General features: G+C 37.0%; 1 protein-coding gene across 1 annotated transcript; it reads left to right on the top strand.

Annotated features, from left to right (window-relative positions):
• Nucleotides 1-1,292: 1,292 nt before the first annotated feature.
• Nucleotides 1,293-20,690, top strand: LOC148084503 (oxysterol-binding protein-related protein 3-like). Its single transcript, XM_087787586.1, has 22 exons — nucleotides 1,293-1,346; nucleotides 8,472-8,617; nucleotides 8,712-8,828; nucleotides 10,252-10,305; nucleotides 10,384-10,497; nucleotides 11,336-11,488; nucleotides 11,568-11,658; nucleotides 11,832-11,935; nucleotides 12,011-12,097; nucleotides 13,169-13,328; nucleotides 13,397-13,521; nucleotides 13,587-13,715; nucleotides 13,993-14,074; nucleotides 14,490-14,725; nucleotides 14,805-14,942; nucleotides 15,778-15,841; nucleotides 15,996-16,074; nucleotides 16,471-16,615; nucleotides 17,783-17,927; nucleotides 17,991-18,117; nucleotides 18,180-18,302; nucleotides 19,715-20,690. The coding sequence occupies exons 2-22, from the start codon at nucleotides 8,552-8,554 to the stop codon at nucleotides 19,809-19,811; spliced, it is 2,436 nt and encodes an 811-aa protein (XP_087643712.1). The 5' UTR covers nucleotides 1,293-1,346; nucleotides 8,472-8,551; the 3' UTR covers nucleotides 19,812-20,690.

Raw genomic sequence — 20,690 nt, 5'->3', positions numbered from 1 at the left:
ATTAATTTATATAATGTATATTCTAAGTTTGCTTAATAAATACTAAAAGTGATGGGTTGCTATAAAACCCTGTTCAATAATAAGAATCCTTTACTATGTGAGCAGTATGGACTCAAGAAATCCAGAGTACTGTGCACAAAGGCTAATGAGTTCCCAAAATAGAAGCAATAGAAATAAAAATACAGTTGTGTGAACGTCAACATGAGAGCAGAGGGTGTGTTCAGGAATGACGCTCTATTGTGTGTTGATGTAGGTAAAAGGGAAAAGCTCTTTCCTTTCCATAAAACCACAAATTACCCTTAACTTTTTCCTGAAACACACATTGTGTTGACTTTTAATTATTATTTAAGAGCCGGAAAGTTACACAGACACACCCAACACTGACTCTCCTCAAAGATATTTCAACTGAGGGAAGGAGATGGTTGTTTTTTTTGTGAGAGTTATAATAAGGTATGGATTTGGCACATGGACGTTTGTGTAGATCACAAAAGGACGTTTGTTCAGAACTATTTCGAGCTGTGTGACAAAAGACAACCATTTCACAGACAAAGACACATGCTGACTTGTTCACCCACTCACTCTTTCTGGCTCACTGACTCATTATTACAAGACACCTTCAGAAGTTGGTGGATTATCACCATTAGGGACAAAAACATTTATCCATAAATCAGTAAAAAAAAAATCCAGAAACTATTTGGTAATCGAACGGATCCTCATTAAGCAGTCTTTAGATTGGAATTCATTGAATTTGAAGAATATAATCATAATAAAGGTAAGGTAAGGTAAGGTAAAACTTTATTGAAATAGTTTTTTTCCTATAGCCACAGAAAATACAGCAATTTTTCATAAAAAATAAATCAAAATAAGAACATAAATAATAATAAAAAATATTTTTGGTCATGACAGTACGATTAAAAAAATAAAAGCAAAGCAGATTTTCTATTTATTAATGAATTAGGACACAATTCACAATAAACAAAGGTTATTTTAAAATGTAAACATACATATACAACATGACACCTCACATAAGCGGAAGAAAGGGGGTCGTTGATAAATAGAAGATGAATAGTTGGGGTGGTGAGTGTTTCTGTCAAGTTTTAATTCGTCTCCAAACATAATATATCTTATATTAGATGTTTAAAGTGTAAATAAGGAAACAAAATCAGAACACGTCACAGATACCTGACACCCGTTTCAAACCAATCGTCTCCGCCTATCCTGTGTCACGTGTTATTCGATCCGCTGTATGATTGGCCAGTGGCGAGCCCCGCCCCCTCGCTCTTCTGTGGTGGGAAGACTTCACTCGACTTGTGGATCTGCCTGTCAGGACATGACTTCACGGAACCGTAAGCACGTTTCTTCATTTTCTTACCAAATGTTTCATTTCATCCACTTGTCGGACGGCATGTCTACGATTGAATGAGCAAAGCTTGAAGCTGTTTTCTTTGGCATTTCAAACGCAAATCTGCTGAATTTGCGTTTTCTAGGTCCACGTTTACGCTGTTTTGGTGACCGGTCCTAGTTTCTCACTTCTGAACCTGACTTGTGGCACTTGTTTAAAGTTTTAAAAACTCCGGTTGCTAACAGCAACGTATAACTTTATTCCATGTTAGACAGTTGGCTTTACACACCAGTGCTTCTGGTGATTGATTGACGTCGATGTTGCTCACGTCATTACAGGTTATTACTCTAATAAATGTTTCTTAACGTGTGACTGAAGCTCACCTGAGCTGCTCCCATGTGTCACAGATACAGGTGTCTTCATACTGAGGTGACACAGGTCCTATGATGTTGATATCTGTGCCAGACTGGGAAGAAAGCTGGAGTAGAGCCAGACTAAGTGTTAAACTAGTTTGTGTCCCACAATTTGGAACTTTTATTCATAATGGAATTTAATATAACAAAGGCCTGTGTTTGTTTTAACCACTATGCAAAATATACAAATCTAGTTATTCTGCTTTAACTCTTGTATGTACTCTCCTGTAAACAATGAAATAGTTATTATGTTTGCTTGCTTGTACTGGCAGATCAGGATGTAAGTTATATTTCACCGAAATTTTCAAATTTCACTATGTTGACTAAGAGTTGCTATTATTTTCAGAGTAAAGAACATCCAAATACCTCAGTGGTGCTCACCTGTAAAGTCCATCTTCTATTGAAGCCTCGACATGAAGAATTGTTCTGAAAAAACTTAAACAAGTCTATATATGAAGCATGATTGTTGCAGAAGCTTAAAGGCTAACATGCTACACAGACAGGAAGTACTGCGGGCAAATATTGCGAGTCCTGTCTACTGTCTTCACTGGAAGTGCTCGCAATATTTACCCGGAGGTACTTTCCGTTAACGAAGACAGTTGCTACATTAAAATGAATAAACCTTTTATATATTCTATAACTCGGATAATCCCAACCCTTAGTCTACATGACAGGGAAATGAGTTTGAATGTTTTGGTGAATTGTCCCATTAAGTGTTTTTGATCTTAGGAGACTGCAAAGTTTGGTATGATGGCTTCACTTTTTGGGTGATAGAAGAAAAAAAATGGATATCAAGATGAATACGTTTTTACCCAATATGGCACATCAAATATTGGATCATACAATAACATGAATTGTAAATATACCTAACAAAAATGGTTGTTTTTCATGACAAAACAGTTAATAATATTGACATTTCTGTTTAATTTTGGTTGGATTTGCAATGCTTTTTGCATATTAACCGTATTTTATACAACAGAGTGCATTACAGTAAATATGAGTCATTGTAAAACACCAGATGACACATCATCAGTAGGATTAAACTAACCTTCTACCTGTGTGTGTGAGAGAGAACGGGTCTCTGCGTTAAAAGAAAATGTGATTCATCACATCCTTAGTTCTCATGCAAGCACGTCTATTATCAACACTGTCATGCTCGGGAAATGTTACGACACCCTGTTTTCTTTTATCTGGACCATCTTTTGACTAAAGTGAATAGTGGTTCATTTGTTTGACAAGACCACACAGGCTTGGATCCCCCATGTAAATAATTTGAACTTAATCCTCCCATTTCCCTGTCTGTGTCGAATCTTTGAAGCACTTTTCATATGTACTAAGCAAAGTATTCAAAGTATACAACCAGTCCCTCCCACACTGCGTGTGGTTCCCACCAAACCAGAGTAATCCTCTCTATTTATACAGTTGCTGAAATCAAATGTTTATAAAAAATCCCATGTCTGGGTGATGGTATCCAGCAAACATGAGTCATTGAGCCGTATCTCTGTGTCACTCTCTCCCATGTGTACAGCACCCACTTAAAAGCTGGTAAACATGGATCACTTAGGGATTGCTACCTCTCCCAGTGGCCACTCTTGACTCCAGATGCATGTGTTTTGTGCCCCACTTTCTTGAAAAGGAGACCCTGCCGGTGAAAAAAAATGTGTGGTCATTGCATCATCTTCTATAAATATCATTCATTCTTTCCGTTTAAGAGAGAGGAAATTGAGAATGTCATTCATACTCGCAGTTGCTTGTATCCATAGCAACACGTCTTGGGGCAATAACACAAAGTGCCTCTTGTGTCAAAAAAACTAGGACAGACAAGAATGCCATTGATCAAGAATTCCAATCCAAACTTTTCCCGTTGAACTAGTGACTTTAAGCTGAAATACTGAAGTATGTCTCCTCGTATTTTTGATCCTTTAATGGACCAAAATTACTTTAATTTGCTGTTTTATATAATGAGCCTTAGATGAAGAAATGAAATATTGAGGGATATGATATGTAATGAATCAAACTAAATCATCTAGTGAATGGTATTGAGGAAAGCGTGCAACTTGTATAGATTTAATTATTACTTTATAAAGTAATTGTTTTAACAGACTTGAACGTAGAAAGTTGTAGTCGTTTACATTCTGCTGCAACCTTTAGTTTCCACCAACAGGTCTGAATGTTGCTGTGTAGATTTGAAAATGGTATAAAAAGTATATATAAAGTGCCATAAGTAAAAACGTATAACAAGTAATATACAGTTCACCTTGACAATCAATTTCCCTTATTTCTATTTAATGAGGTTAGCATTCTAATATATCTAGCAACCCACTTTTGATGCCTGTACAGACTAGGTGATCTTATTTTTTATTAATAAAGACAATTTTAGTGGCATAGAATTTAAAAAAATATATATAAATAGCATTACTTGGGGTTGTGTATTGGATTGTCTGACTTATCGTTTCTTTCTATGGAGTACTTGACTATGGAGTCAAGTTTTTCTGTCAGCTTGTATAGAGTAGCATGTTATATTGAAATTATTTCTACCAACATTAAACAAGTGCACTCCGCTAGTAAAAGTATCTGCTAAGGTAATCTCTAGTACATCAAACAACTTAAAAAGCGGATGTTTTTCATATCTGACATATTTGTGTGTAAAAATGGATGTGAGACCATTTTAAGTATTTCATCCTGGAATTATGTCTGATAACCAGTTACATGGGCAGATTACTCTGAGAAGATGAGAAGACCCAGATGGTCCATCTGTGAGGACCTTTTTACCGTCCAGCGAGCAAGGCATGGTGTGAGTGCAGTTACACAACTCGGAGCACTGTTGCTGTGATGGCAGCTCTGCTGGAGCAGGAATGCATTCAACTCCAGGATTGGCTCGAAAGTCAACATTTGTGTGTATGTCATGCCGTCACATTTTTTCAGGGCAATATTCTCTGAATAGTGTTTTGTGACAAAACAACACTGTTTAGTGAAGGTTGCATTATAAGTTATTAAACTAAATAGTTGCCATTTTCACTCTTCACAGCAACTAAAACATTCAGTTAACATTTAAAAAAGAAATATAATTTACATTAAAAAAAACAATGTTTTTTAAAGTTTTCCTATCGTTTTTGCCTATGTGCTAATCTTTAGCTTTACAAATGTTATCTAGCTAACCTGAAAAACAGTCCACCAAAAATGCTGGCAAGTTGTGTTGAATCTTGCCTGCTTGAGACCCTGGCTCCTCCAACATTTTAATGACGTCTGCTAGTTGTTTCACTTTAAGAAAAGGTGTTATCTAGAAATGCAAAATGACAGATTTTAAGTTCTATACAAACTTTCACTTTAGAATAGCACTTAAGAGTTGGAACTAATGAATAAGAGTTGAGACAAATGATGTCAACAAATAGACTGAAACATGTAAATAAAGAGTCAATATCAGGATTCAATGCTCATGACCGTCAATAATGCAGTTGTATCAGCAATGTATATTGTTTAATGCTAGTTTTTAAAGACTGATCTGACCATCGGGGCCATTGTGAGAGAGAACCAGTTGGTACTTGTGACCAACTTTATATTTCATTTAAAATATCTTTCTCAACCTTTCCTGTCAATCTGAATCATCCAAGAATACAAGACTTTTTGACCGGTGTATTAGACGAACTATGAACATTCAGGACTCTTATTGAAGGATCTGTTTTACACAAATATATTTCATATTAAATATTGGATATATTATTTGATGGATAACATCCTTAAAATTCCTTTTATATAAATGATGAATTTGAGAACAAGATTATTGTAAAATTCTGTGATGACTTCAAAACAGCATTGTTTGACTTGATTCATAATCAATACGTATATTATTCACAAGGTTATCTATTAATTCATGCAAAAAAATATGATTTTCTCACTGCTTAACAGCCAAACAAATCCCTTTTTGCTCCTTGTTCACTTTTCATGCAATACAACACATTTGAAAGTCTGATTTATGAGTTTTGTCCATCAATGATTGACTCTCGTTACACAATCTCAAGGTGAAATGCCACACTTGAGTGCGCACAACTATAATAATTGCTCCATGAGATAAGCAAAGCGCTGCAGTGTTTTTGGGGACTTTATCAGTCTCAGTTACAGATTTGAAATCTCCGGCACGCCAAAGCTGTCAGACTAATACTCAGATCTTAAGCCAGTAAAGTGACCAACACGCTAATCTTCACATATGTCAGAGAGTGCTGTGATCCAGGGATTTTATTCATCATTTCCTGGGTTTGAAGCAGTGATGAGATTATGACCAGATGAGCAGGTCCACGATTTCCTGTTGCATGCATCAGAGTATTAAAATTACACAGACTAGCTTGCTGAAAACCCTTTTCTTTTTCCTTCTCGTTTAGACTAATGTAACAGTTTATTTTCATGTCTAAACATGAAGGAGCTGTCTCACCTGCAGTTAATACAAAACTCTGCAGCGATAATTCTAACCCGCTCTAGTAGAAGAACTCACATTTCTCCGATCCTTAAAACTCTTCACTGGCTCTTTCAGGATCAATTTTAAAATTCTGGTTCTTGCTTTCAGATCTATTCATGGTCAGGTTCCTCCTTACATCACTGATCTGATCCAGCCTTACACCCCAGCTCGGGCTCTGAGGTCTGTGAATCAGAATCTACTGATGGTTCTTGAACACGCTTCCGGACCAGAGGACTGTTTCTTGATCTTTTAAAGCATGTTTTTTAGCTGTGTGTTGTTTTTGATTGCGCTTTGTGACTCTGGCCTAGTAAAGTGCTTTACAAGTAACCATTACTTGCTTACTTACTTTTTCCAGTGCTGATAACATTTATTTATCTATCGTCATAAACGATAATCAACCATCATTATATATGATAATGTACATGTACGCTGACGCCATCTTTATTTAAGACAAAACAAACTCCTTAGCTTTTTTTTAAATTAACATAACACTTATTTTGTTATTATTAATATATCAAAATACGAGTCCTTTATTGTCAGTTTTGTAAACGCAGCATAGGATTTTCTTTGTGGGTTTAGTCTAGAAAAAACACAAGATACACCCAAAATAAGCCATAGAAAAACAGAACCAAGCACAATAGCAGCCTTAGCTTTGTTGTATATAATATATTTATGATATTATTATATTTAATGATCTTTAAGAGTGTGTTAAATACAATAAACATTGGCTTTATCAAATAAGTGATACAGCAAAATAGTTTTAAGTTCTTACTCATGCTTAAATACTGTTTAAAAAACTGACATTTCGAGGTCTGATCTTTTGAGTTTTGAAGGGGAAAAACAGCTTTCCCGGTGCCTGCGTCTGCTCTTGTGTTGACTGTTGCGAGCGGTGTGTTTTGGTGTGTCAGGGGTATCGAGGCGGTGAGCACATTCTTTCCCGCGGATGACTCATGAGCCGGGCTCGGTGCCGCCTGTGGGCACAGACTTTGGGGAAAATACAGGAAGCGCACACCACAGTAGAAACCATCACTGCAGGATTAAAATGAATGTATTCTGGCTAAATAACATTTACATTACGACAAAGAGACATTTTATGGGTGGGTTTCTAAACCTGGATCGAAAGAACAGTTTTGCATCATGAAGGGAGTGGCACGGTAAAGCATGTGCACAACCAGGTTGCAGCATGTGTGTTGTGTCTGGATGTTGCATAAGAAGCTGCAATTCCGAGACGATCACGACGCATCACTTATTTCTTATTTAGAAAATAGTAATGCAACACAAGTTCTCTTCTCTTGTAGCTTTTTGATGTCGAACATTATTTTAGTTTTTAATATGTCTTTCTTGTATCTATCTTATATTTATCTTGTTTTTACTCTTTACAACTTTTTGATTTGTTGTTCTAATGTTAAAAAATAAAATATATTTTCATTATGAGCAGATCATTTGTGATGCTCGTCTAAATGCTAACTTGCTTCATTGGTGCTTATGATTTGTTTTCAAGGGTTTTTTTTGTGTGATTTTTTTTAATGGATTATATTGTGCAGTTGGTGTTTTGTGGTGTTTCCCCTGGATTTCTCTCCATTTAAAAAAAAGAAAAAAAAAAAAATCCAAGGTCGTCTAGCATTACTAGTTTTTCTGGAAATTACATGATGTCCCCAAAGTTAAATGGAAATGTACTGCGACAGATAAGTTGTTCTGTGTATTAATGTACACACAAACCATTGAAATGTCAAAAGTGCAAGGATTAGATGAGCATGCACATTTTTGGGGGAATTTCAAAAGTGTAAAATATTTTATGTTCAAAATACTTATTTAAAATGTTATATGCAAATAGCAACCATTAAAAGATTGTGGAGACTGTACACCTGCTCTTGCACACGCTATTAAGCCACTCGCACATTCCTGTGCTATCATTTACAACTAACTTCTTGAAGGAGGAATTTTCAAAGATGCATTTCTGGCGTGCTCAACATTTTTTTTTCAAGTGTGGCTTGCATTTGTTGGCCAAAGACAAACAAACTCTAAAGTAGAGTCATGAGTGACTAGTGATATGTTGATGAGGTTACAAGAAACAGTGTCACCAATTTTCAGAGCTTGGTTGAAGTTTCGTTGAATTAGTGGTTTAGGGCCAAACAATATAAAGAATAATGCCATCTGGATCATGAAACCTCATTATCCGTTTACTTGTTTCTATAATTTTTGAACAAAAACTGAAATTAAATCCTCACTCACTCCTAATATATCGCTTGTTTGTGCTTCTCTCCAGGGCTCTACTCAGGCCTCCAAATGTCGTTGTGACAGAACTCTCCAGCTCTCTCAAGGAAAAACGTCACAAACTAGTTGAAAATGTCTTCATCACTTTCGCCAACTTTCAGCGACAGCAGCAGCTCTTCAAAGCAGGAGAGCCACAAGGTTTGTGGTCAAACAATACTCATTGTTAACCAAACATTTGAAGGAGACGGTCATGTTGACCACTCTAAGTACCGGCTTTTATGTCTCCTTCCAGGACAGCTGGGAGATCGTGGAGGGCCTGAAGGGAATTCCTGCCAGCATACATGAGCCTGAGAGACAAGAGGGGTTCCTGCTGAAGAGGAGGAAGTGGCCCATGAAGGGATGGCACAAGGTAGGACCGAGCACTTTTTGATCTGTTGATGGAAATTCCCCTGCACAGTTTTTAATCACATCTCGGCTAAAGCTTTCAACGACTACATATTCAGTTTATCTCTAAGTATATCTGTATCACATCATTGTGCACCAGGGGAATTTAACCAGCACCCGTTTATTTCCTGTAGAAATTCTCAGCATCTTCCTTCTCCTTTTTTATGTAGATCGTCTGACTTTTTGTCCACGTCATCTTTCATTTTGGGAACTGTTTGTGCTCGACTGAAGTTCAGCCAATAAATGATCTGTCACAGAGGACTAAAGTACCTTTTATATGTAGCTTTCCTTTTGGTCAGCAGGACTTTTGTTTGTAAACCTTTATCATCCGTGCTTTTGCAACATGACGAGGGGTGGAAAGTGGATTTACTGGGGTAAAAACTGCAGAAGGTCAGCACTGTGTTTCATAAGTGCTTGTTTTACTGACCTGCAGATGCAACATTTATCTAACAGCACAGGCTGAGCGTGCTCTGCAGATGAACAAATTACATGGAAACGAGTAAAACAGCGAAAGATTTGTATATAATGAATAGTCATTTGAAAGAAAGAGTGCAGTGTGGAAGTATCAGATAATGCCCATCAAAGTAGCACTTGACCATTGCTTCATCTACAGAAAAGGGGTCTATGAAAATAAAAGGGGGTCTCAAAGCGCAGAATATATTCTCACGTGGAACAAATATTCTGCAGGCCACAAGTTTAAAAAAAATACAGAGTACTGTAAATGTCCGTTATGTTGCTTATGTACAATAGCAGAAATGGATCATATCAAAGACTACTTGAACCAACACCTCATGAAGAGGAACGTAGAATCAGAGAGAACTCTTTCCTAGCATCTGCCTCGACAACACTGAGAACATTAACTAACTCTTGGACTAAAATATGGGACACATTTGCAAAAGAAAATGACGACATGACTAAATCATGGGGTAGAAGAAAATGTATTTGAACTATGTTCTAGAAGTCTAATTCTGCTATTACTATCCTTTGAAATATTAATGATATACTCTATATTAATCAGAAACCTAGGTAACAAGTACATTTTAATTTGTTTTCAGCCATTTAATAATTTTGGTTTTATTCAAATAAGATGGTTGAATGCAAATGAATCACTATTTAACATTTTTGAATCTGCATAGAAGTCTTTTATCCTTCATTGGTTTTTGAATTGTCAATCTTTTTAAAAAAATGGTGGTCTATACTTCACCCTTGTATTGTCTCTGGTCACCTTGACCCATAGGCAACACAAGGGACACCTCAAACACATTTGTTTTCAGCCACCGGGTCACCTTGACCCAGAGATAACACAAGGGTTAAAATTGTAGGTTTATTTAAACAGTGAGAGACCAAAAATGTCAAAGAAAAATAACATTTTATTGTTTTCTTCACAGCGATTCTTTGCACTGGACAAAGGGATCCTGAAGTATGCAAAGTGCGGTGCGGATGTAGGTATCAACTTACGAGTGGAAGCATCAGTCGAACGTTGCTGCCAGAAATTACATTATTGTGTCCCTGTATTCTAGCTAAAGAAGGGAAAGCTTCATGGCTGCATCGATGTCGGTCTCTCTGTGATGTCCATCAAAAAGAAAGCCATGTGCATCGACCTGGACACTGAGGACAACATCTATCACTTAAAGGTAACTCATGACTCTGAGGCTTTACACACTGATCCGTGGATGAAAATATTCTTGACTAGTTATGAGGAATGAAAGTTGTTTGACATATTTGTACATATTTATATTTAGTTCTTTTGGATTTCTTGCTGTATCTATGATTTATTTTACTTAATAAAATCTAAATTCGGCTGAAAATTAAAAAGGTTTTGCCTAAAAATTTCGGTGGAAGATTTTCCATTAAATGCTTTATGTATGTTTTATAAATGGACCATATACTCTAGAAAAGTTTAATGCTCAGTAAAAAAACCTGGATCTGAGTTATCATATTTCAGATCATGTGTTTTATTCATAAACACCCCAACATTTGACAATAAAACTTAATTTAAAAGATGACAAGATCAGCAACTCCTCTTATGCAAGAGCCAGTCAAACAAAGTAATAAAAAAGCAAGTATCTATACATATTTAATCTACCTTTAACACAAGGATCTTTACTATCCTACTACTTATCCACCTTGAGCTAAATCATATACTTCAAGCTGGAAATGTTGTAGTTGTTTTTTAATTAATATGCTCTAAAGTTACATTTTAATAGATTAGAAAAGATTAGTGACACAAAACAGATTCAGAGTTTTAAACTCATGAACATGGAATATTAGTGTTTTTCCGGGTTACAATAAATCAAACTATTAAACGTGGGGGAAAATATAGAAGTAGGAAGCTACAAATTAACTTTTCATATCGACTTATTTTTTATATTCGTAGGGATTTCTTCAGTAATCTTCCTGCTGTGATTGGATCTTTTTAAGTACTTTGCTTCCTCATTATTTGAGAAATAATTAGACTTTTCTTGCCCACAGCTGAAGTCTCCGGAGCTGTTTGAGGAGTGGGTGTCACAGCTGCGTCACCACCGTCTCTTCCGGCAGAATGAGATTGCCATGTATCCCCATGAGAAGCACCTGTTCCCCCCACACGCCGCCTCCTCCCCGTTCCTCAACGAGTCCTTCAGTAGAGTGAGTTTGAAGTGCAGTTCTGCAGAAGGTGATGTTAGATCAAAAAACTCATTTATTTGCTCTTTTTTTGTTGTTGTAGAGGGCGACGCTTACCAAGCAGGCGTCGATCCACAAGGCTAAAGTTAGTTCATGGCTCCACTCATCTGAGGACATGGACAAGTGCAGCAAAGGTTTGACTTTATCATCAGAGAAACTGAGAATAAGCATGATGAGCCATGAAATATATTTATATTATAAAATTATGGATCAGAATGCTGAGAAGCTAAAGAAAATAAAAATGAAATTGTAAATCGTCGCTAATCGTAATATTTGATCGTGATGAATCAAATTTGCGTTTGTTTAGACTTGGGAGAGTGTGAATCCTACCTGCTGGAGTTGAACCTTCTGCTGAGGAGCATGGAGGTTCTACATCGCACGTGCTCGGCCCCTGCCATCAACGCACTTCAGGTGAACGACCTGATTTTATGGCAGAACTACCTGTAAAAGAAGTTACCATTTTAATGTTGAATGTTGTGATCACAGGGATCGGTGTATGACATTCCTAAAAAGGGGAAACGGCCGAGGAAATGGCGTCACAGGAACAGCAAGGAATCTAAAGAAAAACGACAGGTAACAACTAAGGAATCCTTGAAAGTATAAATATTCTATTTATTTCTATTGATCCAATTGCAAACATTACTTTTCTTTCCTTTAAAAAACATGTATGTTTTTATATTTACGTGTATTTTGTTATCTTTATTTTACTTGGTGCAGCACTTGGTAACATCTTAACAAATTAATTTTGCTTCACTATATTCAGTAATGATTTATTCAGAAATGATTTTGTTTCAGTTACACAAGACACAACCTGCCTGTTCCCTCATTAAGCTTAGAAGAAAAACAACAACCATTTGTTCGTAACAACATTGAAAGTTTAAAATGTCTGATGAGAAATGATAAAAATGATAGAAAATTGCTTGTCTGAAATTAATGTTATGGTAATGGGGCATGTTGACCAGTAAATGTTGGACAGCTGATAGTGATATTCAGGGGGCATAGTGGTGGACATTCATTTTGCTGGCCTAGCATGAGTGGTTGTGGTTGACACATGAATCCAAATTTAGATAATATCATTTTAGACTGCAAGTGTAAGAAGGTCAAAAGCCTGATATAACAATTTCATGGAGGAACAAGACAGAGAAACAGCAATTTCAGAATTAGAAACCAGTTTATTGCCAGTGTTGTAAACACGGCATAGGAATTCATGTGGTGGAAGTACAATATAAAAGAATGCAATCAGACGACATACACAATAAGCAATAGAAAAACAACAGAAGCAAGCACCATGGCAGCCATTCTTCACCTAACTAGTGATAAAGGAAATATATTTCTGTGATATTGAACAATCATTGTGGTGTGTAATTACAAAGTGTCAAATTAAAAGGCACTGATGTCACATGTTGCTGTATTGACGAGTTTTACCACAGTTGTGTTTATACTAATATTCCTAATCTAGAGGCTCTGAGCTCTTTAAAAACTTCAGGTGAAGTTTCTGCGTTATACATTTTAGATTTCAGGGTGGATATTTTAAAAGCTGCTGATTTATTACACAAAAGGATCATTATTTAAATGTTGGGTTGATGTAGTAGCATGTAAAGAACATATGTTGTCAATGTTTAGAGTATTTCTTGTTTTTTTAAGGTTTCTGGTTCGGCATCATCCGATGTGATCCGCCATCATGTCTCCAATCCAAATCTCTCCACCACTAACTCCAATGCTCCCGAGGTCTGCACCGAATCTCCAGACTCTCCCATCGATAGTTCTCGTCTGCAGCAGGACTTTTGCAGACTTGCGAGCAACAGTGAGTGATCCATGGGAGGAGTTGATGTGTTAACTTGTGTACGCTAAAAAACATTTTTATTTTTCAAGTTCACTCCACCCTAAAATCGGCCTTCAGTGCCTTGTCTGCGGAGAAAGAGCGCCTGAGGCAGACCATGGACATGCAGCCTGCTCAGTCGGCGCAGGTCATGGGTCTCAAGAACACTTATGCTTCGGTGAGTCACAGCCGGCAGTTCTGACAAGAATAGTAGATGTTAAGATTAAGTCTTCATCTCCACAGGAGTGTGGAGGTTCTCCTGTGCTCGTCCATCAGTCGTCGAACGAGAGCAAACTGTCCATGCAGGAGTCCATGTCAGAGTTCTTTGACGCTCAGGAGTATCTCCTCTCCTCATCCTCTTCAGAGAATGAGGTAAGACCACCAGTTTTTTTTCCCCCAAGAGATTTCATCGCCTTCGTGATTTACTCGGCCAGGACTTGTGGTAAACCCACAGCTGATGAGGCGTTCGTGTGTTTCAGATTTACAGAACTCAGACTAAATTCTTCTTCAGGGTAAATCAAGCAGATGTTTAGACTCTTCTTCTGTCTTCTTCTTGTCACAACAAACACAGGGTGTGTTTCTGTAAACAGGGTTTAGGTAAAGAAACGTGGTCCTTCTTTCGTCTGTTGACTTGTGACTCTGTCTCCAGGTGTCTGACGACGACTCGTACATCAGCGATGACAGCGTTTCCGCCGATACATACAGCAACGAGGAGGACAAGCCTGCGACTGGTAAATGAAGCTGTCAATCATCTGACTGTAATGTTTACATGACACACACGGAGATAAAGAAAATAGTTGTGGAACAGCGCTAATAAATAAACAACATAACCAATATTTTTACATGAATGAACTAATAAATAATATTTAAGTAAGTAGTAAATATTATTTTCAGGTAAATAGAAAAGTCTTAAAATAGGTTAGAAAGTATAAAAACATTTCCTTCTGTGTCTTTCTAAACGTCAAATTGTTTGATCATCTCAAATTGTTTAACTATAGTATAATACTCTATGTTCGTATAAATGCTAAATTGTGTCGACTCAAAGTGTATAACCGTTCAAAAACTATATTCAATCAAACTGATATGTAGCAGATGATTGAAACAAATAAACACCCTTCACCTCTCCTTCCTGTCACCTCCCTGCAGATGACGTCGACGCCCCTCTGGTTCGCCGGCGCTCCACCCTCCCCTCTCCCAGTCCCACCACCAACGTCAGCCTCTGGAACATCCTGAGGAACAACATCGGCAAAGACCTGTCCAAGGTGGCCATGCCGGTCCAGCTCAACGAGCCGCTCAACACCCTGCAGAGACTCTGTGAGGAGCTGGAGTACAGTGAGCTGCTGGACACGGCCAACCGGACTCAGGACCCTTATCAGCGCATGGTGAGTGTGAAGAGAGACCCTGCAGCTACTACAAGCTAAAACAAATATTCTATAATGTTTGTATTCTGAAACCACACAGGCGTATGTTGCCACCTTTGCCATTTCGGCGTATACTTCCACCTTCTTCCGCGCTGGGAGCAAACCCTTTAACCCGCTGCTGGGAGAGACGTACGAGTGTGACCGACCTGAGAAGGGATTCAAGTTCATAGCTGAACAGGTGAGGAATAATTCTGCTGACTTGGATCTCAAGCAGGTTTGAACTGAGCCTGGTGATGGTCTGATGAAGCTTCGTGAAGCATTTTCCCATTTATTTAAGTTTAGCTCAGTACGTAACGTTAAAAAAAATAAAAAATTAAAAGGTTAATTAAAGAGCAGAGAGTGACATCTAGTGGACTAGAAGATACTGCTCCTTGAAGCATTATTCTGTGCTAATGTAAACCAAGACACATAAGACAGATGTGTTTTCTTCATTAAGCTCCATTTCGTTTTTTAATGGCTAGACATATAAAATGAAGTTTGGGTATTAAAGTGTGCAATTTAATTTTTAGAATGTATTTGTGATGTCATCGTTTACTGCATCCACAAACCTCTTTGGTTGTCATTTGAAATGAAATACTAATCACATTAAAAAAGATTTCAAGTGAAATTTCATCCCAAATATCTCATTTTCTACTTTATTTTCGAAGTAATCTGTTAATTTTTAGAGTTACAGGCAACAATGTAGGTTTAATTTAATGTAGGACTGAAGCTGCCACTTAAAACATCCAAATACCTTTGTGGTGCTCGTCTGTAACACTACTTGTAATACTTTTGTTATATTATCGGAATTATATAAATGTTTGACATTTGTCTTTCTGTCCAACATTTTCTTACAATTTAACAGAAACAACACAGTTACCACAAATAAGTTTTTTCTAGCCTTTGGGTCACCTTGACCCTTGGATTACACAGGGGTTAGAGGGTTACATCATGAAGTGTTGACATTTAAACATTCAGATATCACAAACAGCAGCTAAACTTAGGTTCATCTGTTGCTCTTGTTTGTCTCTCAGGTGAGTCATCATCCTCCAGTTTCAGCATGTCACTCTGACTCCAAGAACTTCACCTTTTGGCAAGGTGAGCAGAAAGTCTGTTGATCTGTTCATCCTTTAACACATTGATGACTGGGTTGCACAGGATTCATCTGATGGGTGTACTTTTGTGAATGAATTAAGATGAATGATGGTGTAATAAATAGACAACATATGAAATAATAATGTATGGGTTCCAGATGTGCGTTGGAAAAACAAATTCTGGGGGAAATCGATGGAGATCGTTCCCATGGGAACAACTCATGTCACACTTCCTGCGTACGTTTGTTCTTTGTTTCCTTTGATTCAACTTCTCATTTGGGTTTCTATAATGCATTATATCAGCGTTGTTACATGGTTATTGAATTCTTTTTTGTGCGTTAACACAACATAATGGACACAAAATGGAGCACAAACGGTCATCAAGAAAGACATGGAGTAAGAAATATGAATGAAATGAAATAAAATACTAAAGCAAGGATTTTAAAAGATGTGCATTTAGTTATTTTAGAAATGTGTGCTGTTTATAACATAATAAAATATGTTTACACTGACAAATTCCAATATGTAGAAAAAAAACATTTAAATATTTATGCATGTAAAAAAGGTAAATCTCACTTTAATTATTTTTTGTATAAAAAATTGAACTTCCAAATGATTCATTTTACCTTTTAGATTCGGGGACCACTACGAGTGGAACAAAGTGACATCCTGCATCCACAACATCCTGAGCGGTCAGCGCTGGATCGAGCATTATGGAGAAATGACGATCCGAAATAAGAACAGCGAAGCCTGTCAGTGTGTGATCACGTTTGTTAAGGTAAGAAGAGCGTTGGAACACATGTTTATATTTGGCACTGGACAGGTGTTATTATCTTTCCTTTTGAAGCAGCACTATGCAACATTTTGATAATAATGTTTTCATATTTTCTGTAATCATTTTTAACAGTCATGACTTATGTAGTAGAACTCTTACCATTATTTTAAAAATGTTCTTCACTACACTACTTTATTTGGATGATCCTCCCCAAGAGTCATGTGACCACTGAACAACTTTACATCAGTCAGTCAGAGACAGTGTTTTCATAAGAAGTACTCTGAGGTTTTTTCTTACCAGAGGATAAAACCAGAAACAACAATCTTCACGTGGTGTCTGGCAATGGTGGTTCCACAACATTGCAGTTACACTGTTGTGACACTGGGGGAGCTAAAAACGTTTTTCTTTCATCGGAACCCGAAACTTTTATTTTTGGGAGTTGTGAACAAACCATATGTTTGTGTTGTCAGTCTAGAATTAAAGAATAAAATAATACAACACACATAATAAGCAATAGAAAAAAGAACCAAGCAACAAATCGGCCGTTGCGGCGCCAAATAAAACCATCGTTGCTGCTTTTAGAAATATTTTAGAAATATTGATACTACATTTTTATTTTTCTGCCCAAAAAAAAGCTCCTAATATTATATAAAATGTCGTTACTTTTTCATGATTCTAGTATTATTAAAATAACCCATTTTTGGTAATGAACATCTGTAGGTTAGAGTCGGAAAACTAAATGAAACGGACCATTTCTTAAATCTTCAAAGTAAACCAGTATTGTTATGACAGAAGAGCTGAGCACTGACCTCATAGGACGAGTCTAAGTGAAGCAGGGCAGACTTTAAAACCAAAAAAAAAAGATTTTCAACACATGCACTTTCTGAAAAGTAAATGCATTTAATATTACTATGTGATTAAACTAGTGAGTCCATATAAGTCTCACTTATGGACAGTGAAGAGTGAAATACGAGCAGTAAAATAAATGTTGCGCCTAATTTAGCTCAGAAAATATTTCTCTAGAAAAAGAAACAGCACCATCTACTGGCGAAAGACGTAATCAATTAAGGAAGAAAATATGCATGAAACTCAAGCAAACGTTGACATATTAACAACAAACTCAAGTTTATTTGAAGGTGAATCTTCTCCATTTATACGCTTGTATTGCAGGCGAACTCCTGGAGCTCCTCAGTGAACGAGATCGAGGGCACGGTCACTGACGCCAGTGGGAAGGTCGTGCACTCTCTTTTTGGCAAATGGCATGAGTCCGTGTTTCAAGGGGATCCCCCGTCTGCCATGTGTATTTGGAGGGCGAGTGAGTGATATTTAGCTGCGTATGTATTTATTGTTAGCAAGACGTGACTGTTTTGTGGTGCAGACCCGATGCCTGCAGACCACGAGCGCTACTACGGCTTCACCCAGTTTGCAGTGGAGTTAAACGAGCTGGACTCCGTCTTGAAAGCTCTGCTGCCCCCTACTGACACACGGTTCAGACCAGACCAAAGGTTAGTGCTGGATTCATCTGCTCTTCTTCGCCGACATCCTTGAGAACTTCTTCCTCGTCCAGGCTGTTGGAGGAGGGGGATGCCGATGCAGCAGAGGAGCAGAAGCAGCGGATCGAGCAGCTTCAGAGAGAGAGGAGGAAAGTCCTGCAGGATAAAAACAAGTCACACCAGCCCAAGTTTTTTAAGTAAGTTTATTTTTATTATGCCTGGGTAGCCTGGGGAGCTGCCCGTGTCATGTGGCCAACAAACTGCTATACATCAGTGTGTCAGAGAGTTTTTATATCAAGTACTCAGAGACTTTTTCAACCTACCATTAAGATGAAACCAGAAACTGACTCAACAAGAACCTTATCTTGTTTTGTGGACCAATTTACATTGACCATGAAATTTTTGTTGCATTGTTCTGACCCTGTCTAAACAATGTATTTATTCTTACTGCTTTAATCAAGAACAGAATTTTTAACTTAAAAAGACAAAACATTTTACATGTTTAAATGAACGAATATAAAACGTTAATCCAGTTTAAATTCATGTTTTATTTGTTTTTTCTGATCGCGGAGAGAAAAACAACAGACTGTGGTTCATTTAACTACGATTTAAATATGTAAATGAGGGCATGGAACAAGGCTGCGATGAATTCTACGTTGTTTGGGACGTACGGAGGACAAGTGCTTTTATTTTTGTGCAAACAAGATTCATACATTTTTGTATGTACATTTTTTGTGCCCGGTTTTCTAGATTTGAGTGTCCATATTTAGTAGAAGTTCAAACTTCTTTGTACATGAGGGTCCTGCTTTATATAGAAGCTTTATTATTTACATATGTGATCGACGTCAACAGTAAAGAATAAGCAGTGATAAAGCATTGGTTATTCATCATCTGTAATCATAATAAATGTGTATTTAGAAATAGTGCTTTAAGCACTAGTATAAAAGTAGCATCAGCATCTTAACATGCATGAATTCTTGGAACCAATTTAGAATTAACATTATATCATTAGAGTGTTAGCAATAATTCTAATGATATCAGAGGTCCATTTGTTTCGATAAGGAGCTGCGGGTTCTTTTAGCAGTTTTTTTTTCCTGAACCTAATGTTTTGTGGATTTTTCCTTTTCACCGCTGAAGTTTTAACTGCAGTTTCAAAGGTTTATGAAATTATTTCAAGTTTAAATGTGAACACATCATCACCAACCCTTAAAAAAAACCTGTGTTGTGCCACAGAAAGACAAATGTCATTAAAATATTTGCGATTATATAATAAATGTATCACGTAGAAAAAAAAGAAACATCGTAAAAGAGCATTTTGAGAAGTTAGTTGTTGAATGTTGATCAATTACAGCATATACTGATACTACATTATATAGTACTGTTGACGTTAACACTTTTGTCTAATTCTATTTGTTTCTTTAATTTTTGTTCCATTTTAATCGTGTAATCAAGGTAATCAATATTATAACATTACCACGTTTGACACTCATGATTTACTGTGTAAATTTTTTGAGAATCCTTAGTTTTTTTCTATCATTTTTGTTTTTTGAAGACAATAATTTAAAAAAATCCCGAGCACATCTGATTTTTGTCGATGTTTGTGTGGCAGGAAGTCGAAGGACGACGTGTGGGTCAGCAACAACACGTACTGGGAGCAGCGTAAGGAAGCTGCCTTCAGTCAAGTCGACTTCCCCGACTTGTGGTAATGTGAGCCCGACATCTGCACAGCTGGCAGACTCGGAGAGGGAAGTGGACTCAACCTGATGATGACGGTGGTCTCTGTGTCAACATAACCTTGGATTGACTTCTGCTTAGATTAGTCACTTCTCCTTCACGTTTGTAGTCAATGGTACGATTTCTCTCCTCCCTGTCACTCCAATGCTATGAGCATATCTCGTGTCCTCCGGTAAAAGTGCCTTTTATGAAACAAAAACTATTTATTCTAAAAAATAGACGTGCAAATGTATCTGATCCAATCAGAACTGATCATTACCGACCGCGCCGCTGCAAAGTCGGCATCACTCCAAAATTTTATTTTCCTCTTCAGTCATTTTTGGAGAACTTTTGTACGTGAAATGTTTATTTTAAAATAATGGTTGATTAGAAGTGTGTAAAAAAACAAACAAACAAAAAGGTGTAATAAATAAAATATTCTTTCTACATTTGTGTTGAGTTATTTCTAGATAATTGATTTAAACCTTGTCTGGTTCATATTTCACTGTTGCATTGTGGTTTAGTATTTTATTTGATGAAGGATCTGGTAGCAGTTTAATCACTGCTGTTAATTTATTTTTTTCTAAATGATTTCTGGAGGAACAGCCCACGTTAAAAAGCACATGTGTCGTGATGTTGATCCTGGACACGGGTCCGTTATCTCTGCCTCAGTGACCACACCTGCAGGTCTGCTACAGATGATATGAGCCTTAGACTATTAAAGTGCTTACAAACTTGATTAATTTAAAGTGAAGACAACAGAGGAAATTTGTGGAATCTTTTTTTTTTTTTTTTTTAAATCTTGTTTATCATAAAACCAATTTTAATTATTCCTCTTTTAATAAATGTTCAGTTAAAATAGAAATTATTTT

Source organism: Callionymus lyra, chromosome 3 (assembly GCF_982586985.1).
Source record: "Callionymus lyra chromosome 3, fCalLyr1.hap1.1, whole genome shotgun sequence".
NCBI classification, from domain to species: Eukaryota; Metazoa; Chordata; class Actinopteri; order Syngnathiformes; family Callionymidae; genus Callionymus; species Callionymus lyra.
The sequence above is the reverse complement of the archived record's forward strand: the minus strand, read 5'-3'. Positions and strand labels throughout refer to the sequence as shown.